This window comes from Mangifera indica, chromosome 19 (assembly GCF_011075055.1).
Source record: "Mangifera indica cultivar Alphonso chromosome 19, CATAS_Mindica_2.1, whole genome shotgun sequence".
NCBI lineage: Eukaryota > Viridiplantae > Streptophyta > Magnoliopsida > Sapindales > Anacardiaceae > Mangifera > Mangifera indica.
The window spans coordinates 8,073,799-8,101,341 of record NC_058155.1 but is presented as its reverse complement, the minus strand read 5'-3'; the positions used below and the strand labels follow the sequence as shown (position 1 = coordinate 8,101,341).

At 32.8% G+C, this 27,543-nt stretch overlaps 1 protein-coding gene and 1 pseudogene across 2 annotated transcripts in view; one reads left to right on the top strand and one right to left on the bottom strand.

Annotated features, from left to right (window-relative positions):
* Positions 1 to 23,122, bottom strand: part of LOC123203298 — a 64,170-nt gene extending 41,048 nt beyond the window's left edge. The window contains exons 1-7 of one of the 2 annotated variants that reach the window (XM_044619618.1): positions 19,686 to 23,120; positions 19,119 to 19,598; positions 18,425 to 18,943; positions 17,259 to 18,023; positions 16,508 to 17,164; positions 15,823 to 16,341; positions 14,012 to 15,416 (exon numbers count right to left, since the gene is read on the bottom strand). In XM_044619618.1, the coding sequence (XP_044475553.1) occupies positions 14,643 to 15,416; positions 15,823 to 16,341; positions 16,508 to 17,164; positions 17,259 to 18,023; positions 18,425 to 18,943; positions 19,119 to 19,598; positions 19,686 to 22,442 (6,471 nt within the window). In that variant the 5' untranslated portion in view covers positions 22,443 to 23,120 and the 3' untranslated portion in view covers positions 14,012 to 14,642. Of the gene's footprint in view, positions 1 to 14,011; positions 15,417 to 15,822; positions 16,342 to 16,507; positions 17,165 to 17,258; positions 18,024 to 18,424; positions 18,944 to 19,118; positions 19,599 to 19,685 lie in introns of those variants that run through there. The other variant, XM_044619619.1, reaches the window with a different exon arrangement.
* Positions 967 to 27,543, top strand: LOC123203303 (annotated as a pseudogene).

Here is a 27,543-nt window from a genome sequence, read left to right as displayed (position 1 = left end):
TATAAAATATATAATTAATTATTAAATCAAATATAATATAATATATAATTAAGATTCAATTACCATAAAAAATATATCATCTCATAATTTTTTTATTAAATATAAAACATCTAATCGACTATTAAACAAATTTTAAATTATTATTTTATAAGTTTTTTATCAAATTATTATTAAAATATTATAATTTGTTAAAGTTTGAGTTAAAATAATTAAACATGTATAAGAGATCTATGATATACCTTCATAGTACTATTAAAAATGTAAAATACATATTAGAGATTTAGATGATAGAAATTTGAATTTTTTGTTTCATATAATTATGGTATTACAATAATTAATTAAAAATATAAAAGATATTTTTGTATTTTAAAAATTTATAAAAAACTAAAAATTTATAAAAAACTAAAAACATATAAAATAACAAAAATATTTATTTAATATGGAAAACATATAAACTATTTATTTGGCATGTTTTGAACTCAAAAATTCATAATAATATATTTAAACATGAATAATTTATGTTTTTACTTATATTTTTACCATGTAAAATTATCTAAGCATATTCGAATTCACATCCAACCAATTGCAATTTGAGCCATCCACACATTCACCATCACAATCAACAACTTGATCAAAAATTAAGCGGCGGATAAGATTTTTTTACATAAATTAAAAAAACAGAACACCGCTCAAAACCCTGTTTCAAAGTCCAACAGAGCGACAGATAAAGACTTCGCAGTAATCCGAGGTGGCAAGAATTCAGATATCTAGGACCCGCAAGTTTGGAGATACTCCGATGGAGCATGTGGATGTCCAACAAGACACGTGTTCGAGCGACGTGTCCACGTGGCATACGATGGCGGGCCAACTGCGATCGCGGGCAACACCAACCTCCCACCAGCAAGTTTGCTTGCATTTTTTCCTTCTTCCTCTCTCACTATTCACAGTGCGCACTGTTCAAAAGCCATGAGCAGTGTTGCTACTGCTGCTGTTCTGTCTCTTCCAATCTCGCTGTGTAGACCATCCAAGTTTAACACTAAAAAGGTTTTTACTTTGTCTTTTTTGATTGGTTTGTTTACATGGCTAGTTTTTATTCTTGGAGAAGAACGTAGTTTTGGTGGTTAATTTGTTAGTTGAATTCGCTGCTTTTTTGAGATGTTCAACGTTAAAAAGATGTATGTTTGTTTTTATTTGTTTGTGGCTTTCTGGTAATTTTCTTTTTTAATCTGGGTAGTTTGTAGAGGAACTTAGTTTGGGCGGCCAATATGATAGTTGAATTCGCTGCTTGCTTTTTGGTGTTGAAAGTCAAAAGATTCGAATTTGATTTGTTTATATGATAGGTTTATCTAGGTTGCTGCTAGATTTGTTGGAATTTAACTAGATCATAGCATAATGCAGTCTTGATAGGTTTACTTGCTGGTTTTTATTTGGCCATTTGTTGAATCTGGACCAAGGTTAAGCTTATTGAATAGTTGTTTCAGTTGTGGCTTAGAAGTGGCACAACATTGGAAACGTATGAATCCGTCCTTTTGCTCTTGCTTTTGTTCTATTAAGTTATATGCATTATTGCGAGGCCTAAAGAAAAATGCCCTGCTTATGTTTTTGAGCAAATCATGCATTTATCAAAAAGAGAAAGGAGCTTTCATAATTTTATTAGCTTCAAGTTTCCCATAATAAGAGAAATCTCTATGTTTGCGGATAGAGTTCCTATGCGGTTACTGGAAATAACATTTTTTGTTTGCTTATATTAAAATTGGTGCGGGTTTAAGTGCGTTCAAGGAGGATTCAGGGTATTAGCTGTAACTGGGGAGGACAGTGGCTTAGTAGATAAGAAGAATGGATGGAGCACACTCTTTGATGTGGAGGATCCAAGGTGTAAAGTCCCTCAATGTAATGGAAAGTTTTTGCATGTGAACCGACTGCTTGAAGTTGCTAGGTACGATATTCAGTACTGTGATTGGAAGGCTCAACAAGATGTGCTCACAATTATGCTTCTCCACCAGAAGGTCTCTGCTATTCCTGACCTTTCTTGACTACTTAGAGTTTTTCTATTTCTGTTTGATTCTTAACATTGTGCGGGCATTAGATTTCTTAATCATCGTAAATTATGGATATAAGCATTACATCTGAATGATCTAGACAAACAAAAGCAGCATATTTTCAGAACGAGAATAACAGTGATAGCTGGGCTGATTTTGTCCTGGCACTGTAATGAACATTTGGGAGTTCTGATTACTTCCTTCAGATGATATGCACTTTTATTGACAATGATGTAGGTTGTTGAAGTTCTAAATCCTTTAGCACGTGATTACAAGTCCAGTGGCACAATGAGGAAAGAGCTTGCTGAGTTGCAATAAGAACTATCTCTGGCTCATAATCAGGTCTTGAAAGTTAGCAGTTGCTGATATACCATGTGACTTATATATACTCTCTATTAATCTAAATTCTGTGATTAGGGTAGATTGAAATTCTTTCGATTTGTTAATCAAGATCTAGATGAAACAATCAAAGACTAAAATACACCCAATAAATATGGAATTTATAACTGCCATCTCACAGCCAATTTTCCATGAACAAAAACAGGTTCATACATCTGAAGCAAAGGCTGCCACTGCTTTGGATAAACTAGCTCACATGGAAGCATTGGTTAATGATAGGCTGTTACAAGATTGTAACACCTTGGACTCTGATCAAAGTTGCTCGTCTGCTTGTACTTCTATGCAGTCGCTGGATACCATTAAAGCTAAGTTGCCCTGGAAAAGCTTGAATGTCTCCGGTCCAGTTCAATCATATCATCCCCAATTGAAAAACTTCTGGTATCCAGTTGCTTTCTCTTCCGATCTCAGGGATGATACCATGGTAAGTCCTTCAAAATTATGATTTTAAGGGAATTAAATACTTGATCTGCAAATTTCATGTCCTAAAACTACCAAGATTGTCTTCTAGTGAACTGAGGCAAGTTGAATAACTGGGGTTCCACTGTCTTTGTTTTATTTCATTAACAGTTTAATTTTTACAGCAGCTGTGTTTCTTCACTATCAAATATATTGATGTGCTTTAACAAATTTCATACTTGATGCTTTTGAACAGGGGCAGGGTGGTTTTGATGTATCGTCCAAAACTTTAACTGCGGATATTTTGACATGTATCTTACCATCTCTGTTTCAGATTCCGGTTGAATGTTTTGAGGAACCATGGGTTATCTTTCGTGACAAATATAGGAAACATGGTTGTGTCCAGGATACATGTGCACATAGAGCATGCCTTCTTCACCTTGGTTCACTAAATGATGGTCGCATTCAATGTCCATACCATGGTTAGTTAGAACTATTAAAGATACTTGAATACTATGCACAGTTTTTATTATGGACTTTATGTGTCTATAGTGACAGATACAGCTAGAAAATGAATATTGCTGACTCTTGAAAAAATGTTTTGCTAGTAAATATCAGGGTGGAAATACATGACAGATGGAAAATGTGAGAAAATGCCATGTACAAGATTGCTTAATTTGAAGATAAAATCGGTGCCATGTTTCGAAAAAGAGGGAATGATATGGATTTGGCCCGGTGATGATGCTCCAACAGCCAACCTTAATGCTTTATTACCTCCTTCAGGATTTGAAATTCATGCCGAGGTACGCTTTAATGGAATTGGAATTGTTTCATATATTGTGGTTCCAAGATTTACACCAATCATGCTTGCATGATCTTTTATAAGAGTTTGTATCTTCTCTTATCTCTCATGTCCTTGAATGACAGATTGTTATGGAACTTCCAATTGAATACGGGCTACTTCTGGATAACCTTTCAGATCTAGCACATGCTCCGTTTACCCACACTTCTACCTTTGCCAAGGGATGGTGTGTTCCCAGGCTAGTTCTTTTAAATTTAAATTAAATGATCTTCAATTGAAAAAAAAGTTTATTCATTTGGAGATATATGCCCAAATTTCTGAACTTACTCATTTGCTTTTATGTCATCCATGGCATTGGATGCATTTTCTGCTTGGTGAAGTTTTTAACACCTGCATCCTAGGTAGCACGGAAACGGAAACGTGGAAACGTCGAAACGTGGAAACGGAAACGTGGAAACGTATTTCCTTAAAAAAAAAAGAAACGGAAACGTGGGGAAACGTGTAAATATAAAAAATATAGGGTTTTTTATAAATATAAAATTTTTATAAAAAATACAGTAAAACGCACACTTCCTCTGGGTCGTTCGTCCTGATGTCACAGCCAAACAGTTCCAGTCCCAGCAGTTTCCGTTCCTGGAAAACTCTGTGACATCAGGACCCAGTTCCAGAAAGCTCTGTGACATCAGGACGAACCGACCCAGAGGAACGCACACTTTTTTCACAGAGTTTTCTTTCTTCCAGCCACTGTTCAGAGAGGAAGAAGACGCCCAGGAGATTGACAACAAAGAAGAGAAGACGCCCAGAAGACTATTCCGCATAAGAAACTATTTTTGTTATTTATTTTCAGAATCACATGAAATTTTACCCAATTACATATTTGCTTCTTGTGCCTGAAAAGTTTTTGCTTGTGTTTCCTTTTTCAATCAATCAGAAAAGGAAGATTGAGTAGAGGCTTTCGATGAAAGGGGAGTTACTAATAATTCCTGGGGGAAGGTAAGTGTACCAAGAAGTAAGAAGCCCGCCTCAGAATCTTCCTTCCGGTGGGCACTTGGCCCCTAAAAATAATAAAAGGTTTAAATCAGCAGACAAGTGTTTCAAAACAAGAAGACAAAAATTCTTCTCTTTTCTGCAATGGAAAAAAACGGAGCGTAGGAAACTGTTTCTGGTAAAGAAACGCGTTTCCTTTTTATTTAAAATTACCGAAACGGCCCCGAAACGTTTCGTACCAGTTTCGGGCCGTTTCGGAAACCGAAACGTTTCGGATTCGTGGAAACTCACACTGCTATGCGTTTCCGTGCTTCTTAGCCTGCATCTGGCCTCCAAGGATACTGGGACCCTTACCCAAATAGATATGGAATTTCGACCTCCATGTATGGTGCTATCAACCATTGGGATATCAAAACCTGGAAAATTGGAAGGACCGAGTAACAGATAGTGTTCAACACTTATATATGGTATATTGAAGAGAAAAACTAATTGGTTCCTGAAACGGAAGTGACAGGTAGGGGGAAGAAGAGAGACAGCGGTGTTAACAAAGAGAGGGTCCCGAGAGACTGCAAATCGGACAACTCAGTTGGAAAATTGGAAAAAGCAAGCACCATAGACGATCCAAAGCAGCTCTATGCGCTTGTTGAACACTATTTCGAACAAAACGGAGACCATCCTCAGAAGCAGAGTGGCCAAAAAGAAGACACCAGCCTTGTTGTTATGACTATGATTATAGCTCGTTCTTGCCATTGAAAAACCTCTCCAATCTAACCAAAATTAAGGAAGGGAGCACCTGATAGTTAATGGTGGCTTTTATTCGAATCTGTTGGGAAGGGATGGGAGTCTGTTAGTAGCCCGTAAAGTTATACCCACCCATGCATTATGATTGATCCGACTCGGACACCTGAGCGTCCATTGGAAAAATTATATTTCTGAAGAAAAGCATAACTCAAAAGACTATTTGTTTATTCTTTTCTTGCAGCGAAAGGGGGCTCAAAGATAAAATTTATGTTTAATGTTTTCCAATTTCGAAAAACAATATTTGAAAATAACAACAGTAAAAATGTGTTTATTATTATTTTTCATAAGAAATACTATAGTAAATAGACAATTATAATATATAAATTTCATAATTTTAAAAATCAAATTGGACCAATCAATCCAACCAGTTGAACTATCGATTATTAACCAAATTGATTAGAGCATATATAAAATCGGGTTTAATTCGGTCAATATTAAAAATTAATTTTTTTTTCAAAAAATTATTATAAAAACTTGAACCAGAACATTATTTATCATATATGAATATATATATATCATTGAATTAAACTTATTTTAATATTAAATAAGTCAAATTATATAATTAATTATAAGTTATATAATTTTTGTAATATTATTTTTGAATAATTAATCAATTTAACCATAAATTAATTGATCTGATCATAGATTTAATCAGATTGTCTTCTCCACTAGATCAATATCCAATCCAATTCTAAAAATATTGATAAATTTTTTATATATTTTATATTTTTAATATCTTAGTTATTTATGAGATTTTTGATAGTTTTAATTGTATTAGGAAATAAAAATAATTTGAATAAGTATTACATATTTTTACAAAATGAAATTGAATAAAAACTTTGGGTGAACAACCTACGGTAAAGGAATTGAAATCATTTAGTACTCAAATTTTAGTTTTGGCTTTTACCTTAAACCAATTAACCCAAGGCAGGTTCTGACTTTAATTTTTGTGATAAACAATCTAAGGGTTTTTAAAACACCTTTAATTAATATTCTTTATTGACAAGGTCCTATATCCAACATTAAAATAGAAATTTTGAGTACTTAAGATTGTTGTCAACTAAGAAGCACGAAAATATTAGTAGGGGATGGTTTCCAGGTTTTAGAAAGATTTCAAAAATGAAAAGGCTCCAACACTTGTACAAAATATGTTGGGAATGTTTCAAAAAATATATAAAATTTTGAAGCGCCTTTTTGTTTTAGAAACATGTTTCTTAGAGTTGAAAAAAACTACAAAATTTTTCTTTTCCAATATATGTTATCTTTTCTAATTATGCCATGCACTTTTTTTTACAATTTCTTGGATTTCCACTTCTTTCAAGATCTTTTCTTTGAATTTTATAGGTACAGTGTTAAACCCTTTTTTACCAACTTCTTAGGGATGTTTGATTCAAATACTCAAAAATTTCTTCAGTACTCTATATTTTATTATTAACATTACTTTTGTTTGATTTACTAGATAATAATTATACTTAAGGATATTTAAGTAAAAAAATAATTTAGTATTATTTTATTAAGTCAAACAAAACAAAACAATTTTTTATATATATTTTTATCAAATAAAGTAATAACTTATATCTAATAATATTTTAAATAATTTATTTTTATGATAATATTTTATTTTTGATGTATTAACAAAACCTATCTGAAAAACCTTTTTGGCCATATATAAATATAATGAAAAACCTATCCGAATTAGATAGTCCTTAATCACATTGAACAAATCAAACTTTAGATATAATAATTAGTTTCCCAATCACTGTTTTAAATAAGTGAAAATTTTAATTTTAAAATACCCTATAAGAGATTTAAATATCTTCTTGTGCATAGAACTTAAACTCCTCCATTGTCACTCTCAAACAACTCCTTGCAGGCCATTTCTATTAGTATGGATTAAACAATGAATCCACCCTGATCGTTAGAATTGGTTATCATTACAGGATAGACAGCACTCATTACATTTTCAATTTACTAAGTAGCAATAAGAGGTGTGAGCTCAAGTAACACAATTTTGTTGTCAAGATAGGTTTTACAATATATTTTTCGCCATCTGTATAAACTAAAGTTTCTGAAATAAATCAATATATTCATGGGTAATGACTTCCTGTTATTATACAGAACACTATTCCTTTCACCATAAGCTGAAGTGTTCTTCCTGTACAAAAAACATTGAAAAAAATGGAATACCTATGATACAGTTGTTAACTCTTTTATGGGGCCCTCATTGTATCAGTCAATCAGCATGATGATTATTCATCTGTGATGGTGTTTTCTCCTTCCTGAAAGCCTTGAAGAGATCAATGCCAAGGAAAAAATTAAGCAAGTTCATGCCAAACATCCCAAACAAAGCAAGTGGCAACTCAATGCCCTTTTCAAACTTGGAAGCATCTTTAATCAGCTTGACAGTGATCAGAACATGAGATGCAAACCTCGCAAGAACAAACAGGGTCCAATTGAGAATTTACTCCACCCTAACAATTCTACTCTTAGCATCACGAATCCCAGCCATTCGTCTTACTTTCCTCACATGTAAAAATATGGAATATAGCTGTATAGACATAATGAGTTCATCATCAGTGTAATACATAACTGGCAGCCAATGCAAGAACAAAAAGTAGGATTTAAACAAGCAGAAAGATAAAACTGCAGATGGAAACAACTTCGGGAAGACACCGAAACGCACCTCACAGATGAGAGTAAGAAGAAGGTAGTTGATAGTAATATTTCGGTATAAAGCAAGAGTGAAGCAAACCAATAGCAACAGATGATGCACAAGGATGGAAGGAATCAATCCACCGTATAACCGGTAGTGCAGCATATCCCACTGATCATATGCAAAGTAACCACATGAGAAGCATAAAGCTGCGTATGCCCACGGCCAAGTACCACCAACCAACTGTGAGTGCTCAAACATTGTTTTTGAACCATTTCTTATCCACTGATTAACTAAAATCAATACCACTGCAGAGGAAATGGAAGCACTTTATGATTAACAACAGGCAACAAGAGTTGAGATGAACTACTTAACAGAAAAATGAGAAATTAATCAGAAAAAACTGATTTGAGCCTGCCTTCAAAGAAATTAATAATAGGACAAATCACCCTGCCTTCAAAGAAATTAATAATAGGACAAATCACTTTAACAACCTTAATAATTGTCATTAAACTGCCCAGGGTCATTGAAAGATTTTTTCTTCCCGTTTAATGCCATGCTTTTGTCCTCAAATTGGCAAATTTTCATTCCAGTATCATGTGCTTGCATCGCACATCAAACACCAGTAACCGATTTATATAGAATAAAAACATTTTCTTGCTAGATTTGATCAGCACCATCATCCGATCGTCAAGTTCTTCTCAAGTACAATTTCAAACACAAAGGTTAAAAAAACTCACACTCATCAACTCAATCTTCCCTACTATAACTTCAAATAATTCAATTCTCGACTTCATGTCAATGATAACAACAAGAATATCAAGTACAAGAACTTTATCACCAAAAACAAAGCCAAGAATTAATAAAAATTCACATTTTCTCAGCCACAGAGATAACTTTATTTCCACAATGACCACTTAAATAAACAATAATAGCCACATCTTTTTAACTTAAGCTAAAATCATTTATTATCAACAAAACCATCTCAGTAATGAAAATATTTATATACCATATTGAAAAGCAAAAGTAATATTGCAACCTGAAACGGAAGTGACAGTTGAGTGAAGAAGAGAGACAGCAAATCGAACGACACAGTTGGACAATTGGAAGAGCAAGCACCATAGACGATCCACATCAGCTCTCTGCGCTTGTTGAACACTATTTCGAACAAAACGGAGACCATCCACAGAAGCAGAGTGGCCAAAAAGAAGACACCAGCCTTGTTGTTATGACTTTGATTATAGCTCGTTCTTGCCATTGAAAAACCTCTCCAATCTAACCAAAATAAAGAAAGGGAACACCTGATAATTAATTGGAGCTTTTATTCGATTAAGTTGGGATGGTGGACTGAGAGTTATGGTGAGAAGACGAGCATTGGAAGATGGATTTATTTTTTCTGATTTTGACCTTTGGTCTGTTAGTCACCCGTAAAGTTGTACCCACCCGTGAATTATGATGGATCCTACCCGAATACGTGAGTTTCCGGTTTTATGTTTTTTTACTCAAACCTCGGCATTTTATGAGGGACTTTTTTTCCTTAAACCAGTCTAACCAATCCTGAGTCACGAGTATCCGGTTTGATGCAAGGAAAAATTATATTACTTAAGAAAAGCATAACTCAAAAGATAATATTTGTTTATTCTTTTCTTGCAGCGAAAAAGGGTTCAAAGATAAAATTTATGTTTAATGTTTACCGTTTTCTAAAATCAATATCTGAAAATAATAACAGTGCAAATGTGTTTATTATTATTTTTATCATAAAAATAAAATATTGTGGTATAATAGACAATTATAATATATAAATTTTATGGTTTTAAAAATTGGATCAGATTGATCAATCTAACCGGTTAAACCATCAATTGCTAATCAAACTGATTGGAGCATATATAAAATTGGATTTGATTAATTTAATATTAAAAATTGGTTACGAAAGTTTGAATCAATACTTTATTTATCATATTTAAATATATATACCGTCAAATTAAACTTATTTTAATATTAAATAAGTCAAATTATATATTTAATCATAAGTTCTACAAAAATTTATTGATCAATAACAGGTTGGACAAGATAGTCCTCTCTATTGGATTAATATCCGATCCGATCCGATTCTAAAAATATTAATAAATCCTTTCTATATTCTATGTTTTTAATATATTAGTAATTTATGAGATTTTTGATTGTTTTAATTGTATTAGAAAATAAAAATAATGTAAATAAGTATTACATATTTTTACAAAATGAAATAGGATAAAAACTTTCTGCTCCAGGATTGGAATGAGGGGAAGGAACGGAAAGATAAATGGATGGGGAATCCCCCTATGTGCTAAGAATAAGAGGAGCCAACAAACTGAAAGATACCTGCATGAGAGCCTCCAGCCTATGTAATGGTATCAACCCTTAGAAGATAGTTTAGCATCACCCTACCGATGAGTCTGGAGGAAAGACTGGTGAATCAGGTAACCCCTCTACCTTGAATTCATAACTTGCAAAACGAATTGCATCGACATCGTTGCCGTGGTCGAATGCCCCTTTCCCACGCCACCAATCTACGAATGCTGAGGAAGGAGTGAATCAACTAATGCAACCAACCACAATACAATATACCACCCGAGCAACTACCCAACACCCGAAAAGGCGGAATAATATCAGGAAGTGACCAAGCAACTCCAAGTGAATAACCCAACCACGACTATCTAACCAACTACCGATAAACTAATCAACAACCGAACGAGACTGAATCCAAGCGAGTAAATGAACAAGTCAAGGGTTTGTACTATAAAGAAATCGAAATAATTTAGTACTCAAATTTTAAATTTGATTCTCACCTAAAACCGATTAACCTAAGGTAGGTTCCAACTTTAATTTTTGTTATAGACAATCTAGAGGTCATTGAAACACCTTTAATTAATACTCATGGTTGACAAGATCATGTACTCCAACACCAAAATAGAAATTTTGAGTACTTAAGATTGTTGTCAACTAAGAACCATGAAAACATTGGCAAGGGATTGTTTCCAAGTTTTTGAAATATTTCCTAACGAAAACACTCTAACACTTGTATAAAACATGTTGAGAATGTTTAAAAATATATATAAAATTTTGAAAGGCGTTTTTGTTTCAAAAACACGATTCTAATTATGCCACATCTTTACAATTTCTTAGATTTCCACTTCTTTCAAGAACTTTTCTTTGAATTTCATAGTTATTTTGTTAAACTTCTTTTTATCAACTTTTTTAAGACGTTTGGTTTAAGGGCTTAAAAGTTATTTTGGTATTATATATTTTATTATTGACATTACTTTTTTTATTTATCAAATAATAAAAATGATGTGATAGTTAATAAATAATCTAATTACCACCTCTATTTGGTATTAAAAAATTACCATGGACTTAATATGATAAGAAACATAAATAGTATGTTAGAATAATTATACTAAAAATTATTTAAGTAAAATAATAATTTAGTATTCAAACAAAATATAATAATTATTATATCTATTTTGATCAAATATAACAATAATTTATACCTAATAATATTTTAAATAATCTATGTTTTATAATAATATATTATTTTTATGTATTGGAAAAATTCTACTCATTAAGTTTCAAAAACTCAAATATCTATTCGTGAGTTGTTATTGTTAATGTGTTCTATTAATTTAGGGTTTAAATGATAATTTACCCTTTCTTAGAGTAATGACTAAAATACCCTCATTAATTAATTTAGTTAAAAGTATTAATTTCAACTATTTAATTTAGTAATTGAATATAAACTACTAATTTACCCTTAATAATGTAAAATCCAAATTATATAAAGGAACTCAGCATTATGTTATTTTCTTAAAGGCCAAACGACTATTTCCCAACCAAGGTTTGGTGCAAACTCACTTTTCCACCTTGTAACTTTTAAAAATTCAAATACCTAATTTTCTGTTAAATTTCACTGTTATTGTTAAGGACAAAAATCATTATTTAATAAAAATATTTTAAAAACTATAAATTTATCACATTTTATCCCACCAGGTTTAAAAACTAACAATTTTACCTAACTTTTCCTAACCTAATGTTTGAAAAATAAAAATTCCCCCTAGGGTTTTTGCAACAACTGTCGGCAACTAGAGATAATAGCGACAGTGGCATTCTTTCTCCTTTCTGATTTCTCTTTCAGCCACTGTTCATTTTCAACTATCTTCGACTGTCAATTGCCAAAAGCATGATGGGTCTCTTTTGTGTTGGTCAGATGGTCGAAACTGGACGGTGGTTGAGAGAGACACTAGAAGGGAGGGAGAATGCATCAGTCGCTATTGTCTCCAATGACTAGCGGTTGCTGAAAAACCCCAGGAGGGAAATTTTGATTTTTCAAATCTTGGGTGGGGAAAGGTGGGGTAAAATTGTTAGTTTTTAATCCTAATGGGATAAAATATTAGTTTTTAAACTTTGTGGGGGTAAAATGTGATGTATTTGTAGTTTTTTAAAATATTTTTATTAAATAACAATTTTGTCCTTCGCAATACCAGTAAAATTCAACAGAAGAGTGAATATTTGGATTTTTGAAAGTTACTGGGTGGGCAAGTGAGTTTGCACCACCTTGGGTGGGAAATTGTCTTTTTGCCTTTCTTAAATTGATTATCCCAAGTGATTTTTCAAATCAAGTGAGCACAACAACAGGTGAAACTCCATGTCCACCACATATTGCAAAATGCGCACATCTACAAATTAAAACATTATATATTTACTTATCACAACAAAACCAAACTATTTGCAGTATAATAATTAATAAAAAAAAGACAAAAACAATCTCAAACTGGCAGGAGAATCGGTGCAGGCATCTGCTATGAAGCGTCCTCCATAGTGTGACTCGACCCTCTATCTTCGACTGCATCAACTTCTATTTCAATACATTAACCCTTGTGTGAGAATAAGTCTTTATGGCCTATTTTTTATGATCAAAGATTTTTCAAACCAACCTCACCCTTAATCTATAAAAAAAAAAGAACAAAAGCCTTACTTCCTTTGATCAGGAAGTTGGTGTAGAGAGGTGATGGGGGTAACATAAGATCATAGGCGAACTCTCCATTTCTTCTTGCTTGACCTTCAATTCCTCTTGCATGTGTCTACATATATTCAGGTAACTGTAAAATTCTCCACGAATATGAGTGTCTGATTTTATTTATTTTTTATTAAATTTTTATACTTAAGTTTATTTCTGTATCTTTGTAGATATATTTATGTTTAATTACTTATCACGTTTTATTTTAAATTAATTTAATAATTAACATAAAAAATTGCATATGTGCAAAAATATTAATTAGACAATTTTAAGTCCCTCAATCTTCTTAAAAGAAATATATCATCTAAAAGTGCCTCTTCATCACCTAGAGCCCTGACTTATTCTTGATGAACTAAGTTAGCATAAATTTTACTTCACATATTAAAGTTACAATTTCCATCCAATCTTTCGATATTAATCCTTGTTTCACCTATTGTTTCAATCATAATAATATATATGTTCTTTTCTAATAGCAAAGAAACTAAGATAATTAAAAAAACAAGAAATGACATAATACCGAAAAAAGAAAATATCAAAAATGGTTATGGTACCATTTGTTGGATTCTTTAAAGATCAATAAATTCATATTCTAGTAATTACAACATGCAAAAAATTATTTAAATCATAAAGAAATATTACACAAAGGATATTTACTCAGTTCAAATTTTTTAAACAAAGTATTACATCCAAGACATAGGAGATCTTTTAATCGAATCTACTAGAAAAACAAAATATTACAATTTATAGTATAAGAAAATATAAAGTTTTCTCACAATACAAGAAATCCTATTAGAGAACAATTAAGTAAACAATTGGTAAAACTCTATCTTGTCGAAATTTTAGCGCAAGATTTATCGAATCGAACAATATTAACAATATAATAACAAAAATCAAAACGCAATAGTATTTACTTGGTTCGGATTTCATAAATGAAATCCTACATCCAAGGCAAAGATATTCCTCTAGTCAATCCACTAAAATAATGTTCAAGTACAAAGCTTATAAAATAATTTATCCAAATTGACAAGATTAATAAATCATTAATCCTAACAAAAAAGAAACTAGTAAAAATAAGCCAGAAATTTCTCGCCAGAAATTTCTCACCAGAAAAACCAGAATCAACAAACTGAGAAATCAAACAAAACCCTAATAACACCCAGAGAGACAACTAAACTCAAATGAGAAGATCTTATCAAATGTGCAAAAAGCAAAATAACTAGGGTAAAACTCTACTTTTATATGCTTGGTTAAAAATATCATAACCAAAAACGCCTATGACTTATTCACACTATTACAAGACTGCCATTAAAGCCAAAAAGACTCATTTACCCTCAAATTGTTTAAGACAACACACTTAACATATCAAATTCCACCGACTCAAATAACTCTGGTTCTTTTATAATCAAGGATAGAAAAATATCTAAGCCACCAAACGACTATTTTTAACCCTACTAGGAAATGAAATGTCAACCCTGCTTTAATGAATTGCGATTATGCCCTTCAAGTAAAAGTTTAAGACACACAAATCTCATACATGTGTTGGATAGTGGAATTAAGGTCACCCTTCCAAATATATTCTGCATCAATAATCTCTGTTAGTTGTACCTTCTTTAGTTTTGGTGTGCTTAAACCTCCATGAGAAAAAATCTTCAAATTGGGACATTGACTCACAATCACTTGTTCTAAGCATGGGAATAGAAAAACGTAATTGGCAGGGCAAAAACATGTGAGGCTTTTCAAACAATGAAGCTCTAACGTTTTCAATTGGTTGAAAACAATCTCCTTTTCTATTGTCTCTATCTCAAACTCAGTTGCTATAACCTCTGTTATCAACTCACATTCTCTGATTTTGATTGTTGTGATATGGACAAGAGTTCTTGCTGCTGAGCATGCTAGTATATTTGCCAATCCATTACAACCGCTGACTTCCAAATGCTTTATGTTTTTGAACCAAATGTATGAGGATGACATCAAATATGTTAAACGATGACATTTGTCTACCATCAAAGTTTGAAGATTTTGGAGAAACGTTTTCATCTGAGAATTTTGTTTCCTTGTACATCCTTCATATGGGAGTAGTTCTTGGAATGTACAATCACATAGATAGAGTACTTCCAAATTGTGCAATTTTTGAAGGAGACCAAACTGAAATCCTACTGAATAATCATCCAAGCTTTGCAGTCCAAGAAATTTAAGTTTCCCAAAGCTCCTAGCTGGAATACGGTCAAGACATAAGGATGTTTCGTTATCGGCAATTAAACCCAATTTTTCGAAATTGGGTACAACCTGAAAATGGATGAACAAGTAAATACAAGTGACCAATAAGCAGCAGTCTGTTTCATTAGTTACTTTAAATGAAATCATAAGTGTATGAAATTAACAATTTGAAAAGCTATGACATGAAAAAATACGAGGCAAAAAATCCCATCTACTTTTAAAGAAGAAAGGTGACACTTCTACCCATTTATCTTTTTTCAATTAATTATATATATGTTTTAAATAAATATAATTTGCAATTTGACTGTAAACATGACAAATTGCCACTCTATTAATAATTAACAAAGATAAATTATTTTTCAATGAAACATAACAAATTTCCACTCGACTGATTTAAAGAGAAAGGAAAAAACTTAAACAAATTAAACTTAAATGACTATGTTGCAGTTTTTATGGGCAACAGGAGAAGTCATACCTTTTCAAACCAAAATAGGGCAGGTTGGTTCTCTCCCTCTAAAGCATATACTTTTATCTTCTTACAACCGTACACAAGCAATTCCTTAAGCATTGGCCACTCTACCGTATACGACCCCATGTAGAAATGTTTGAGCTCTGGTAAATTGGAAAGTTTAAGCCGCGTTAATTGAGGAAACAAAAATCTTGGAGTCCCATCTACTTCCTGTTTGGCAACAATTTCCTCCAAACCGCAATAGCGCAGCGTGAGTCGTTTGAGTTGCAAAAGACTAGTAGCTATGGAAACTGGAAACAGACTTTTTATATTCCAACAGTTATTAACAATTAATGTTTCCAGATTCTGAAAGGTAAGAAGTCCTTGAGTACTATGAGATGGAACAATAGTCACTAAATTTTCACAGAATTCAACTCTCACTTCTTTTAATTTGCAAAAAGAATCTCTATGGAGTTGGTTGTGCCATATCAACTGCAACTTACCCAAGTGTAAGAGTATCATCTGCTCCAACCTTGGAAAAGCAACCTACAAATTAACATAAATTAAAATAAAAAACATATCACTTTCAACTATGCATACATAACAAGTGAATTTCTAACTAGCGTAGATAACAGTAATAATATAATAATTACAATAGATAATAAAATGCAAAAAAAGTTATTCTGGGAAAAAGAGTTTAAATTAATCAAACCTTTTCACAGAAGAGAGGTGCAATATGGTCTGATTGGTGCTTCATATCAGCAAAAACGAATGTCTCAATCTCTGGACATCTGGCTACTCTAATACTTTTCAAGGATGGACAAGCCAAACTATTAATTCTTGAACAGAATCTCGTCAAGTTTGGCAATGACTCAAGACCAATGGAGTTGAGTTGTGGGATAAAAATTTTATCAATCTCTGCATCATTTTCTCCTTCTTTCCTGATGACTTCTTCTATCAAAGCACAATTTTTAACTTCTATATCTTGGAGTTGAACAAGGCCTAGTATGACAGACGGTGTAAATATATATCTCAATCCATTACAATCGTGCACTTTAAGAGACTTCAAATTCTTCCAGCTTAAAACATCTTGATGACTTCTCTTTGAAGCATGTCCATCAACATTTAGCGGACTTTCTGTATCAAACAGCTGTGTCAACGAATCACGACTTCTTACTTCAAGTATTTCAAGATTTTTTAAGCCGCTTAACACACGAGATGGAATTGCACTTGATGATTCCAAAAATGCGTCCAATACCAGTGACTTTAAGTTATAAAATAAGCCGTCCGAAACTTCAGATTTCCAAATTTTTTCTTCTAATTCGGGGAATTCAGAGAGTTTTAGATTCTCTATGTTGCTGAAACCGAGCTACCAAACACAAAATAATGGATTAGAACGTGTTAAAAGATACCAAAGTGTAAAAGAAAAAAAATATTTTAAGCTTAAAGATATGAATTAATACCATATTTGTAAACATGTGTTGGATAGTGGAATTAAGGTCATCCTCCCAAAAAGACTCTGCATTGATTGTCTTTGTTAGTTGCACCTTCTTTAATTTTGGTGTGCTTAAACCTCCTTGAGAAAAAGTCTTCATATTGGGGCATTGACTTACAATGACTTGTTCTAAGCATGGGAATTGGAAAACGTAATTGGCCGAGCAGAAGCATGTGAGGTTTTTCAAACAATGAAGCTCCAACATTTTCAATTGTTTGAAAACAATCTCCTCTTCTGTTGTCTCTATCTCATACTCAGTTGTTATAACCTCTGTTACCAACTCACAGTTTTTGATTTTGATTGTTGTGATTTGGACAAGAGTTCTCGCTACTGAGCATGCTAATATTTTTGCCAATCCATTACATCTGTAGACTTGCAAATGCTTTATGTTTTTGAACCAAATGTGTGAGGATGACATCAAATATCTCAAATTATGACAATTCCATATTCTCAGAGTTCGAAGATTTTGGAGAAATGTTTTCATCTGTGAACTTTGTTTCCTTAAATATCCTTCATATGGGAGTAGTTCTTGGAATGTACAATTATATAGACCGAGTGTTTTCAAATTTTGCAATTTTTTAAGGAGATCAGACTGAAATCCAACTGAATAATCATCAAAGCTTTGCAGTCCAAGAAATTTAAGTTTCCCAAAGCTCCTAGCTGGAATATGGTCGAGACATGAGGATGTTACGTTATCGGCATTTAAACCCAATATTTCCAAATTGGGTATAACCTAAAAATGGGTGAACAAGTAAATATAAGTGACCAATAAGCAACAACCTATTTCATTAGTTACTTTATATGAAATCATAAGTGGCTGAAATTAACAATCTAAAATGCTATGAAATTTAAAAATACAGGGCATAATATCCTATCTACTTTTTAAAGAAGAAAGGTGACACTTTTAACCATTTATCTTTTTCCAATTAATTATATATATGCTTTTTAATAAATATAATTTTGTATTTTGACTGTAAATATGACAAATCACAACTCCATTATTAATTAACAAAAATTATTTTTCATTGAGACATGACAAATTTCCACCGGACTGATTTAAAGAGAGAAAAAACTTAAACAAATTAAACGTAATGACTATGCTGCAGTTTTTAGTGTCAATCGGAGAAGTCATACCTTTTCAAACGAAAATAGGGCAGGTTGGCTCTCTCCATCTAAAGCATATACGTTTATCTTCCTACATCTGTACACAAGCAATTCCTTAAGCATTGGCCACTCTGCTGTATAGGACCCCATGTAGAAATGTTTGAACTCCGGTAAATTGGCAAGATAGAGCCTCGTTAATTGAGGAAACAAAAATTTTGGAGTCCCATCTACTTCCAGCTCACCAACAATTATCTCCAAACCACAGGAGATTAGCTCAAGTGTTTTGAGTTGCAAAAGACTAGTAGCTATGGAAACTGGAAACAGACTTTTTAAATTCCAACAGTTCTTAACAGTTAATTTTTCTAGATTCTGAAAGGTAAGAAATCCCTGAGTACTATTAGATGGAACAATGGTCACCAAATTTTCACAGAATTCCACTCTCACTTCTTTTAATTTGCAAAAGGAGTCTCCTTGGAGTTGATTGTGCCAAATCAGCTGCAAGTTATCTAAGTGTAAGAGTATCAGCTTCTCCAAGCCTGGCAAATCAGCCTACAAAAAAAGCAATGAATCTAATAATAATTATACTGATAATGATAATTACAATTATAGTTATAAGACAATTATTGGTAATTAAATGCACATAATGGTCTCAATAATAGCTATAAAGAATGTTAAAAGTTTGACATTGAAAGGCCACGAAAATTTCAATAAGAAATTAATTCACCTTGTCGTCAAACAGGGGCTCTATATTAGTAGTAAGAATGTTCTCCAAGCTCACTTCTACACTAGAAGAATTGGGGAAGAATGTCTTCAGACTAGAGCAACTCTCAATGTGAAGTTCTGTCAAGGTAGGGAATTGAACTAGATTTCCAATACCAAATCTTGTGAGTTTTGGAAGTCCTTGTAGCTTCAAGTACAATAGTTCAGGAAAATTCATTTGAATTAACTTATATGCTCCTTCTAATCCTTCTGACTCAAATATTACTGCTTCCATTGACTTACAGTTGCATATCACAAGCTTTTGGAGTTGCACAAAACTTTTGACCATAGAAGATGAAAACAGAAACTTCAAATCATTACACTCTTCCACTGTTAAGCTTTTTAAGCACTGAAGATAGGAAGAGATTGGGTGGAGTAGATTAACCCATATGTTCTCAATCTTAATTAAGGACAGTTTCAAGTTCTCCAATCTTGGTAACACAACCTGTAGACACAAATATTATTCCTCCATAAACAACTTATATATTAAAAGAGAATAAATGAACAAAAAAAAAAGCAAAGAGATACATACCTCCAAGCCAAAACTTATGAACTGCGGTAGGCTTTGTAGTACTACGGAGTGCAATTGTTTAAATTCAATCTTACAAAACTTTTTGTTTTCATCAGCATGGTCTTCACTTTCTTCACCAAAAATCTCCTTTAGCATCTTGCAATTAGTTACATCGATTTCTTCAAGCTGCAGCATGTTTTTGGCCAGAGAGGATGAGAAGAGATACCTCAACTTGTCACAATCGGCTACTTCTATTTTTCTTAATTGGCCAAAAGATTTTGCATTATCTAGGCAACAACATATGTTCTCCATATGACTTAGATTAAAAAGAAACATTGATTCTAAGTTTGGAAAGGCATCATCAGAATGAATGCACTCCACCGAGTTGACAATATACGAAATTTCAGAACTATTTTGTACAGAGAGAAGCTTTAATTCTGGGAAACCTTCCCTGTCAAGTTCCCAGAGTATATCTTTAACACCATCCAGCCGATCTAGATAGAGAGATTTTGCTTTCTCCATCAAAAATTTGATCCCATACCTCATATGACAGCTTCCATTGAACTTTAGTCTCAATGTGCACGAGATCTCATATTCACAAGACCAGTCCCATACACCTCCGATATGTACTTCATACTTTTCTAAGTTCACTGGAATAAAGTCTTGCTGTATGATCTGCACATTTGGGATATGTATGCATAAAGTGTTCAAGTGAGACAATGCCTTCAACTCCGCAAGACTAGCATTATTATTTCCTTTGACTTCCCATTGACCAAAGCTATTATATATATGTAGCTCTTCTAATTGAGACAAGCTGGCTATGACATTTGGTGTGATTGCTTTAAGATTTGGACAATCAGTCAACTTTAATAACTTTAGTCCCGTCAATTGTTTAAAACTTCCAGGCACCTTTTCAAGATCACAATTTACAAACCTAAGCATCTCTAAATTCCTTAGCTCTCCGATCATTGTTATATCTCTCAAAGAGCAATTCCAGAGACACAATATTTTAAGGTTTGTTAGGCAAACAAATGATGGTGGTGGTGGTAATAAATGAACTCTATCCAACTCTAGTACTTCGAGTTCTTTTATTCCTTCGAAAAAGTGGTCTGGGATTTGTAAACAATGATCTTCCATAGTATGATAAGTAAATAACTTTAGTTTTGGAAAGTCTACCCTTTCAGGAAGCTCATGAATGTTTGTATAAAACAAAGAAATTGCAATCGAATCTTTGCTCTTCATGAGTACCTCTTTAATGCCCTTGACATCTTGAATATCAAACATAAATTTCTCTTTGGCAATTGATACAACAACAGTATGAACAACATCATGCATTTTGACCATCTCGCTATCGTTACCTTTCAACAACAAAGATGAATCTTGGAGATGATCAATCAGTGACTTAATTCTATTCCTTCCATCATTAATTGAGTAAACATTTTCAAACGAATCCAATGCCATACCACTGAGCAAGGAAGAGACATGTCTACCATTATATAGAGCACAAAGTAGAAGTAGTTTTTTGGCTTCTTCACTGTTCAGTAATTCATAACTCAATTCAATAGTTGAGTATAAAGTATTATTCATTCCTGGAACGCATCTATGATTATGACTTTTTAACTGAAGTAGGGCATCCTTCCAGGCATAATCACTTTTACGTTTCAAAGCATTTGCAATTAATGTAATCGCAAGTGGTAACCCCGCACATTTCTCTACTATTTCCGCTGCTATACCGTGTTTATCTGATAAATCACCAACGATTTTCTCAAACAAACTCCTTGCATCATCACCGGCTAAAGGCTCAACCAATATATTCTTCTGAGTTTCCATTTGATTTAAGACATCTAATTTTCTAGTTGTTAACAATATTGCACACCGCTCTTTCTCATCATTGCTTTCTTTTCTGTCTTGTGGGATGCCACCTTTATCGTCATAGCTTAAAGGAATTCCAACATCCTTCAGGTCAAGCTTCTCCCAGATATTATCTACTATTACAAGGATTCTCTTGGACTTCTTCAACCTGTGACGTAATTGATTAGCTCTTCCAAATACACTCTCCTGGTCTTTAAATGACATGTCCAAATGACTAGCAATGTTGGCTTGAATTTGTTTAAGATCCGGAGTATGTGTTACCTCAGCAATCACCACCTCATCAAATAACCTATCTTCCTTGGCTTTCCAAGCAACTTTTTTGACCAGTGTGGTTTTACCCACACCACCCATCCCGTGCACTCCAATCATATTAACAGTAGAATCTTTCAATGCATCCATAATTTCCTGGAAATTTGACTCTCTTGAGTCAAAGTGTTCGTACTCTTTACCGACGAATATGGATTCCGTCCTCTGTAGAAAGGGCGGGTGTGAAAATCTACTGAATTTTCCTTTTTCCAAGACCTTGGCACCTGCCTCCGCGACCTCCTCTGCTTCTTTGCTGAGCCTGTAACGTCTAATCAAATCAGGACACAACCCTTTGAAACAGCTCCTCTTTGCTTTATCTTCATCATCAACGACCTTTGCTACCCGTTCCATGAACTCTTCCACACTCTTCAGCCACTCAGTAACTTCATTATAAATCTCTTCACCTTGTCTTTCAACCACTTCTACATGTTCTTTCACACCATCTCTTCTAATTTCGAGCTCCTTAACTTGCTCCTTCAGCTTCTTCATGTAGCTCTGGTACCTAAACACATAGTTAATCTGCCGACAACCGAATTCACACACTGTCTCTGTAACTCTCTCTGCAGCTTTGGAAGCAGCAGCAGTAGCCAGTTCAGCCATTACGTATATCTTGCAATTTACTTTTTATCTTTTCCTTCTTTTTGGTTTAAAGAAGTAAAGCCACTGACAAACTCTCAATGAACAAAATCTAGCGACCAGAGAACTTCAGGAGTAATTCTTGGATAATTAAAACTAGAAATATGAGAAACAATGAGATCAAAAACATAATTTAGGAGAACTCTTTTTTTTTTTTAAACAATAAGATGAACAAAGTGTTTTTTTTTAAATTATTTTTTATTTTTTTGGTTTAAAGCTGAATATACAAGAGAGAAAGCTTTAAGGAAACAGAGAAGAAAAAGGAAAAACTCAGATAGCAAAGAACTGCAGGAGAGTAATTTTTGGATAATTAAAATAAGGGTAAAAAGGGCTTTTTCTTTTGGTGGGGGGTTTAAAGAAATAACTCTAGCTAAGCAAATATAAAAGAGAAAAAGCTGAACGATAAAAAATCTAGCTTCAAGCAAACAGATAAATGATAGAAATAGGAGGAACAAAAATAAAAGCAAAACTAATAAAATACCAGATAATTAATAATATTGAAACAGCAGAAAATTAAGAGAGTGAAAAAGAAAACAATAGGAAGTGATTTTGGAAGGCTTAGAACAAGTGCACCTGAATCGCTATCTTTCTGAGACTTTGTTTTGGAGAAGCAGAGAGCTGTAATGGCTTTTCTTCTGCTTGAGGAAGATTGACCCAACAATTATTAATGTGTTTGACTGCAAACGAGAAAGAAAGCGTGTGGTCCCCACTAAGCTCAACCAATGTTGTCGCCCTCAATAATGCAAAGAAAGCGTGTGGTCCCCACTAAGCTCAATCATGTTTTCGTCCTCAATAATGCAACTTTTCATCACCAGATGACTGTAGGCAATTTTGAGTCTCGTATAAATTAAACTAAAAGTAACATTGATTCTTGAATCTGAATATACTCTGATGTCTATTGATGTGTAATATCTGTGCAAAAAACGAATTCAACAGTTAAAGAATGAGACCAAATTTTTTAACGTTATATTTAAAATACTTACATTCACAATGTATCGATAAAATAATATTTATATATTACAATGTACGTTCGTAGTTTCGTCCGCCGACTCCATCCATACTATAATAATAATTTATTACAGTATTTTTCTTATAAAAAGCCCCTTATTTTGCCGTCCGCCGACTCCATCCGTTGTCATTGCCAGGTAACTTTTGCTAATTCCAATTTTCTTTTAATTTTTATTAAAAATAAAATAATAATAATAATTTAATAAATTCCCGTACGTCAAAATGCAATTATTTTCATCCGAAGGATTGGATTTCAAGCATAAAATAGCAAATATTTAAAATTAAAGTTTTGATTTAAATGATGCAATAATTATGAGATTGATTATTAGAATCATAGTTTTATTCATTTGATATAGTTAATTTGCCTCTTAACAACCCAACTATGGAATTGGCAATAGTAGCCAAGGCAATAAAACAATTTCTATTTCTTTGCAAATAGTTTCTCTGTTTCTCTTTTCATTTGTTAAACTTTTCAATCTTAATCTCTTCGCTTTCACAGGCAGTGTACTTGATTATTTTTGCGGATTTATTTATTTTTTCTGCAAAAAAAAGGAAAAAAAATAAGAAAAAGTTGTTCTTGGTTCAATCTTGTTACTTCATTTCTAGGTGTCAAATTCTTTTTGCATTCTGATAAATCTTGGTTCATGTTTCTGTTTAAGTTCTTCTTCTGGATTCTTATAGTTTGATGCAAAATTGTTGCATTTTTTCGTTTCAGTTGCCTTCGTGTGAAAACTTCATTAAAAAAAAAAAAACCATTTCAAGGACAAAATATTTTACAAGTGTGAAAATTTGTAATTAGTTAAACCCTAATTTCCATAACCACTTCCCATCCAAACTCAAAACCTTAAGACTCTTTCAACGTAAGTCCAAACCCATCGAAAGCATCATTCATCCAAATCCAAATCCACCAAAACCATTTGTAAGTTAAAAAAAAAAAGAAAGATGAAAGTGAAAGAAGAAGAAGGGAGTGGAAGTGACAAATTTAATATGCAAAGTACTTGTTTAGAATTTTATTAATTTGGAATGATATAATAATTTTGAGAAATTAAGTAATTGTTGTAATATAATAATTTAACTTTTTAACATAATATTATGATTTTTTTTTTAAAACAAGATCATGCTTTGGTAATTGAGAGAATGTGATTTATGTATTTTCATCCCTCTCTCTCTTTTCTCTATATACATGCTTTTGGATGGAAGAGGTCTCCCCCCAATTTTTTTCTCTCTTTGAAATTAAATCATGATTTTGAATTTAAATGAATTGGTTTATACATATATTAATGATATTTACACTTATGTGTTATTAATATCTTTATTAGATAACCTTTATGACACAAGATGCCTATATTTACGGTATTGTCATTAATTTATGATTTTACATAAAAATATTACAATTGTTTCTAGAGGTGTTAACAGATTTTGCTTAGGCCCACAAGGCTAGGTTGACCCGCTAATAAATGAAGGCTCATGGCTCAACACTAATTAGATCATGTTGTATTGAGTCTTTCATGAGCTAGCCTCAATGCTTTTGGCAGACCAATTCGCAAAATAAAATTTACTATTTTCAAAATAGGTAAAATTATTGTATATTTATGGAACTTACATTCATATTCAAATTAAACGAAACTCTAAAATTTTACAGAAAAGACCTCACTTATGGTTGAGATAAAAGCAATACTATATGTACACAGGTTTAATACATAAATTAAATACACAGATGATATATCATCATGTAATTGAATTTTATTTTATTTTTAATTTAAAGTTATTCAATCATATAATAATATATCATTTATATATATAAATTATATACAATATAGTGAGATGATAGAAAAATAGAATAAATTAAACATAATATATAATGTTAATCATAAAATTTTAATGTATCAAATATCAGTCGATGATACTTTTTTAGTTATCTTCAACATCACATTCTTTATCAATTTCATCACATTTTAAATTTAAAAAATTGTCAAACGATTAAAATGAATTTATTTTTGTAGGTTCAAATGAGAAGAAAATGGCTAATGTAAACATTGTAAGAAAAACCTTATAAAAACAAGTACTAGTAAAGTCATACATTTCTTTTTCATATATCATTTTAAAAAATGTCATGGTTCGAGATATTTAAATGAAGTAACAAATAAAGCAAAAGAGGATGTTTGGACGAAGATGTTCGACTTTTCATCTTCCTCTAGACGACAACAAATCATTCAAATAAAGGCGATTCATTTGAACGATTTGTTCATCATTTAGATGAACAATTCGTCTACAGACTATCATTCGTCTTCTGACGATGAAGGGCTGGGAGGGAAAGATGGGTGGTAAAGGTTGACCAACTGTCAATTGGAATGGAGGTGATCGGAGAAATGAAGAAAACTTTAGAGGAAAATACTCATTTTTCAAACTTTGGTTGATGAAAGATTGTTATATTTTTAAACCTAAGGAAAAATATAATAAATTTTTAGTTTTTTAATATGTTTTACAAAATAAAATTTTTATCTTTTGACTTTAATAATGAATTTTAATAGAAAGATAAATATTTGAGTTTTTGGTCTTTTATATAAGAAAAGTGGGGAACCGGCCACCTGAACGGTATCTTTTGTTCATGTTTAAACTATTCTTGTTCTTTTAATGTTCTAAAATAGTGATCATTGTTAATTATATATCAGCTTCGGTCGTCCACTTTTATAAATCAAATTGCATTAAATCAATCCCGTTTGCGGTGGCTAATAATGCGGTATTATTTGTAAAAAAAGACTTGGTCATTGACTCAAACTGAGTCTTCTCCTAATTTGTCATACTAAAATATTGTGGTTAATTGCGTCCTTGTTCCAATGCTTTTTTTTTTTTAAAGAATTGTTCTAATACAGTTATCACTTGGTTTTTATTAATACATTTCATATGAAAATGTAGTTTTCGTCAAAGATGAAGACACATGGAAGACAAAGATATTCATCAAGTGTTGGCAAATGTTTTTGTCCAGACAAAGTTTTGTCTTTTTCAATAAAGATGAGATTGGAAGAAAGGAGACAGATGGTCAAAGGCTGCTAGTTGTCAAAAAATGAGATGTTGCCTGAAAAATTGAAATCCTAACAAGGGAAATGCAGTGTTTCAAAAGGACTTATTTCTAACCTGTTAACTTTGAAAATCTCATTTATCCACCCATGAATGGTTAAAATCTTTAAAATTTTATCTCTTCCCCCCCCCCCCCCCCCAAGGGTTTAGTTTTCAATCCCTAACGTCAAATCCGGCACCATCCCCGACGACGAAGCTCTCCAGAGGCATCACCATGCTTTGGCGGTCTCTCTTCCCTCCTTTGGAATGTCGGTCAATCGAGATTTGACCTGGAAAGTTGAAGAGCTTTGTCGGGAGAAGAAGCTCTTCGTCTTACCAGACGAAGATGACGGCCACATCTTCGTCTGGGAAGAAGACGTCTGGGAAGTTTTTAACACCTGCATCTGGCCTTCAACGATACTGGGACCCTTATCCAATAGAAATGGAATTTCGACCTCCATGTATGGTGCTATCAACCATTGGGATTTCAAAACCTGGAAAAATTGGAAGGACAGAGTATCAGACACTGTTCAACACATCTTCAACAACTTCATGTCTGCTTACCTTCATCGACAAAGAAAACAAGGTTGTTATATAGAATGTCACTGGACTTCGCTTCTGTTTTAAAGCACATCCCCTTAGTTCAATTCTTGCGGAGGCATTTTGCTGAACAGGTAAAAACTTGTTTTTTATGGCCTATTCTCTCGCCCAAATGGGGGTTTTCGGTTGGTTTAACAGGAATAAAACTCTCCCACATGTATCTAGATTGTGATTGACTATATTTTGTCTCTTAAATTCTTACTAATTTCTTGATTTGTGGTAAAAACAGGTGTTGAATGAGGATCTACGGCTTGTCATTCGGCAGCAAGAGCAAATGACAAACGGGGCAAACATTTGGAATTTGCCAGTAGGCTACGACAAACTAGGGGTAAGATACAGACTGTGGAGAGATACTTTGGAGCGAGGAGCTATGAAATTACCCTTCAGCAAACCAACATAA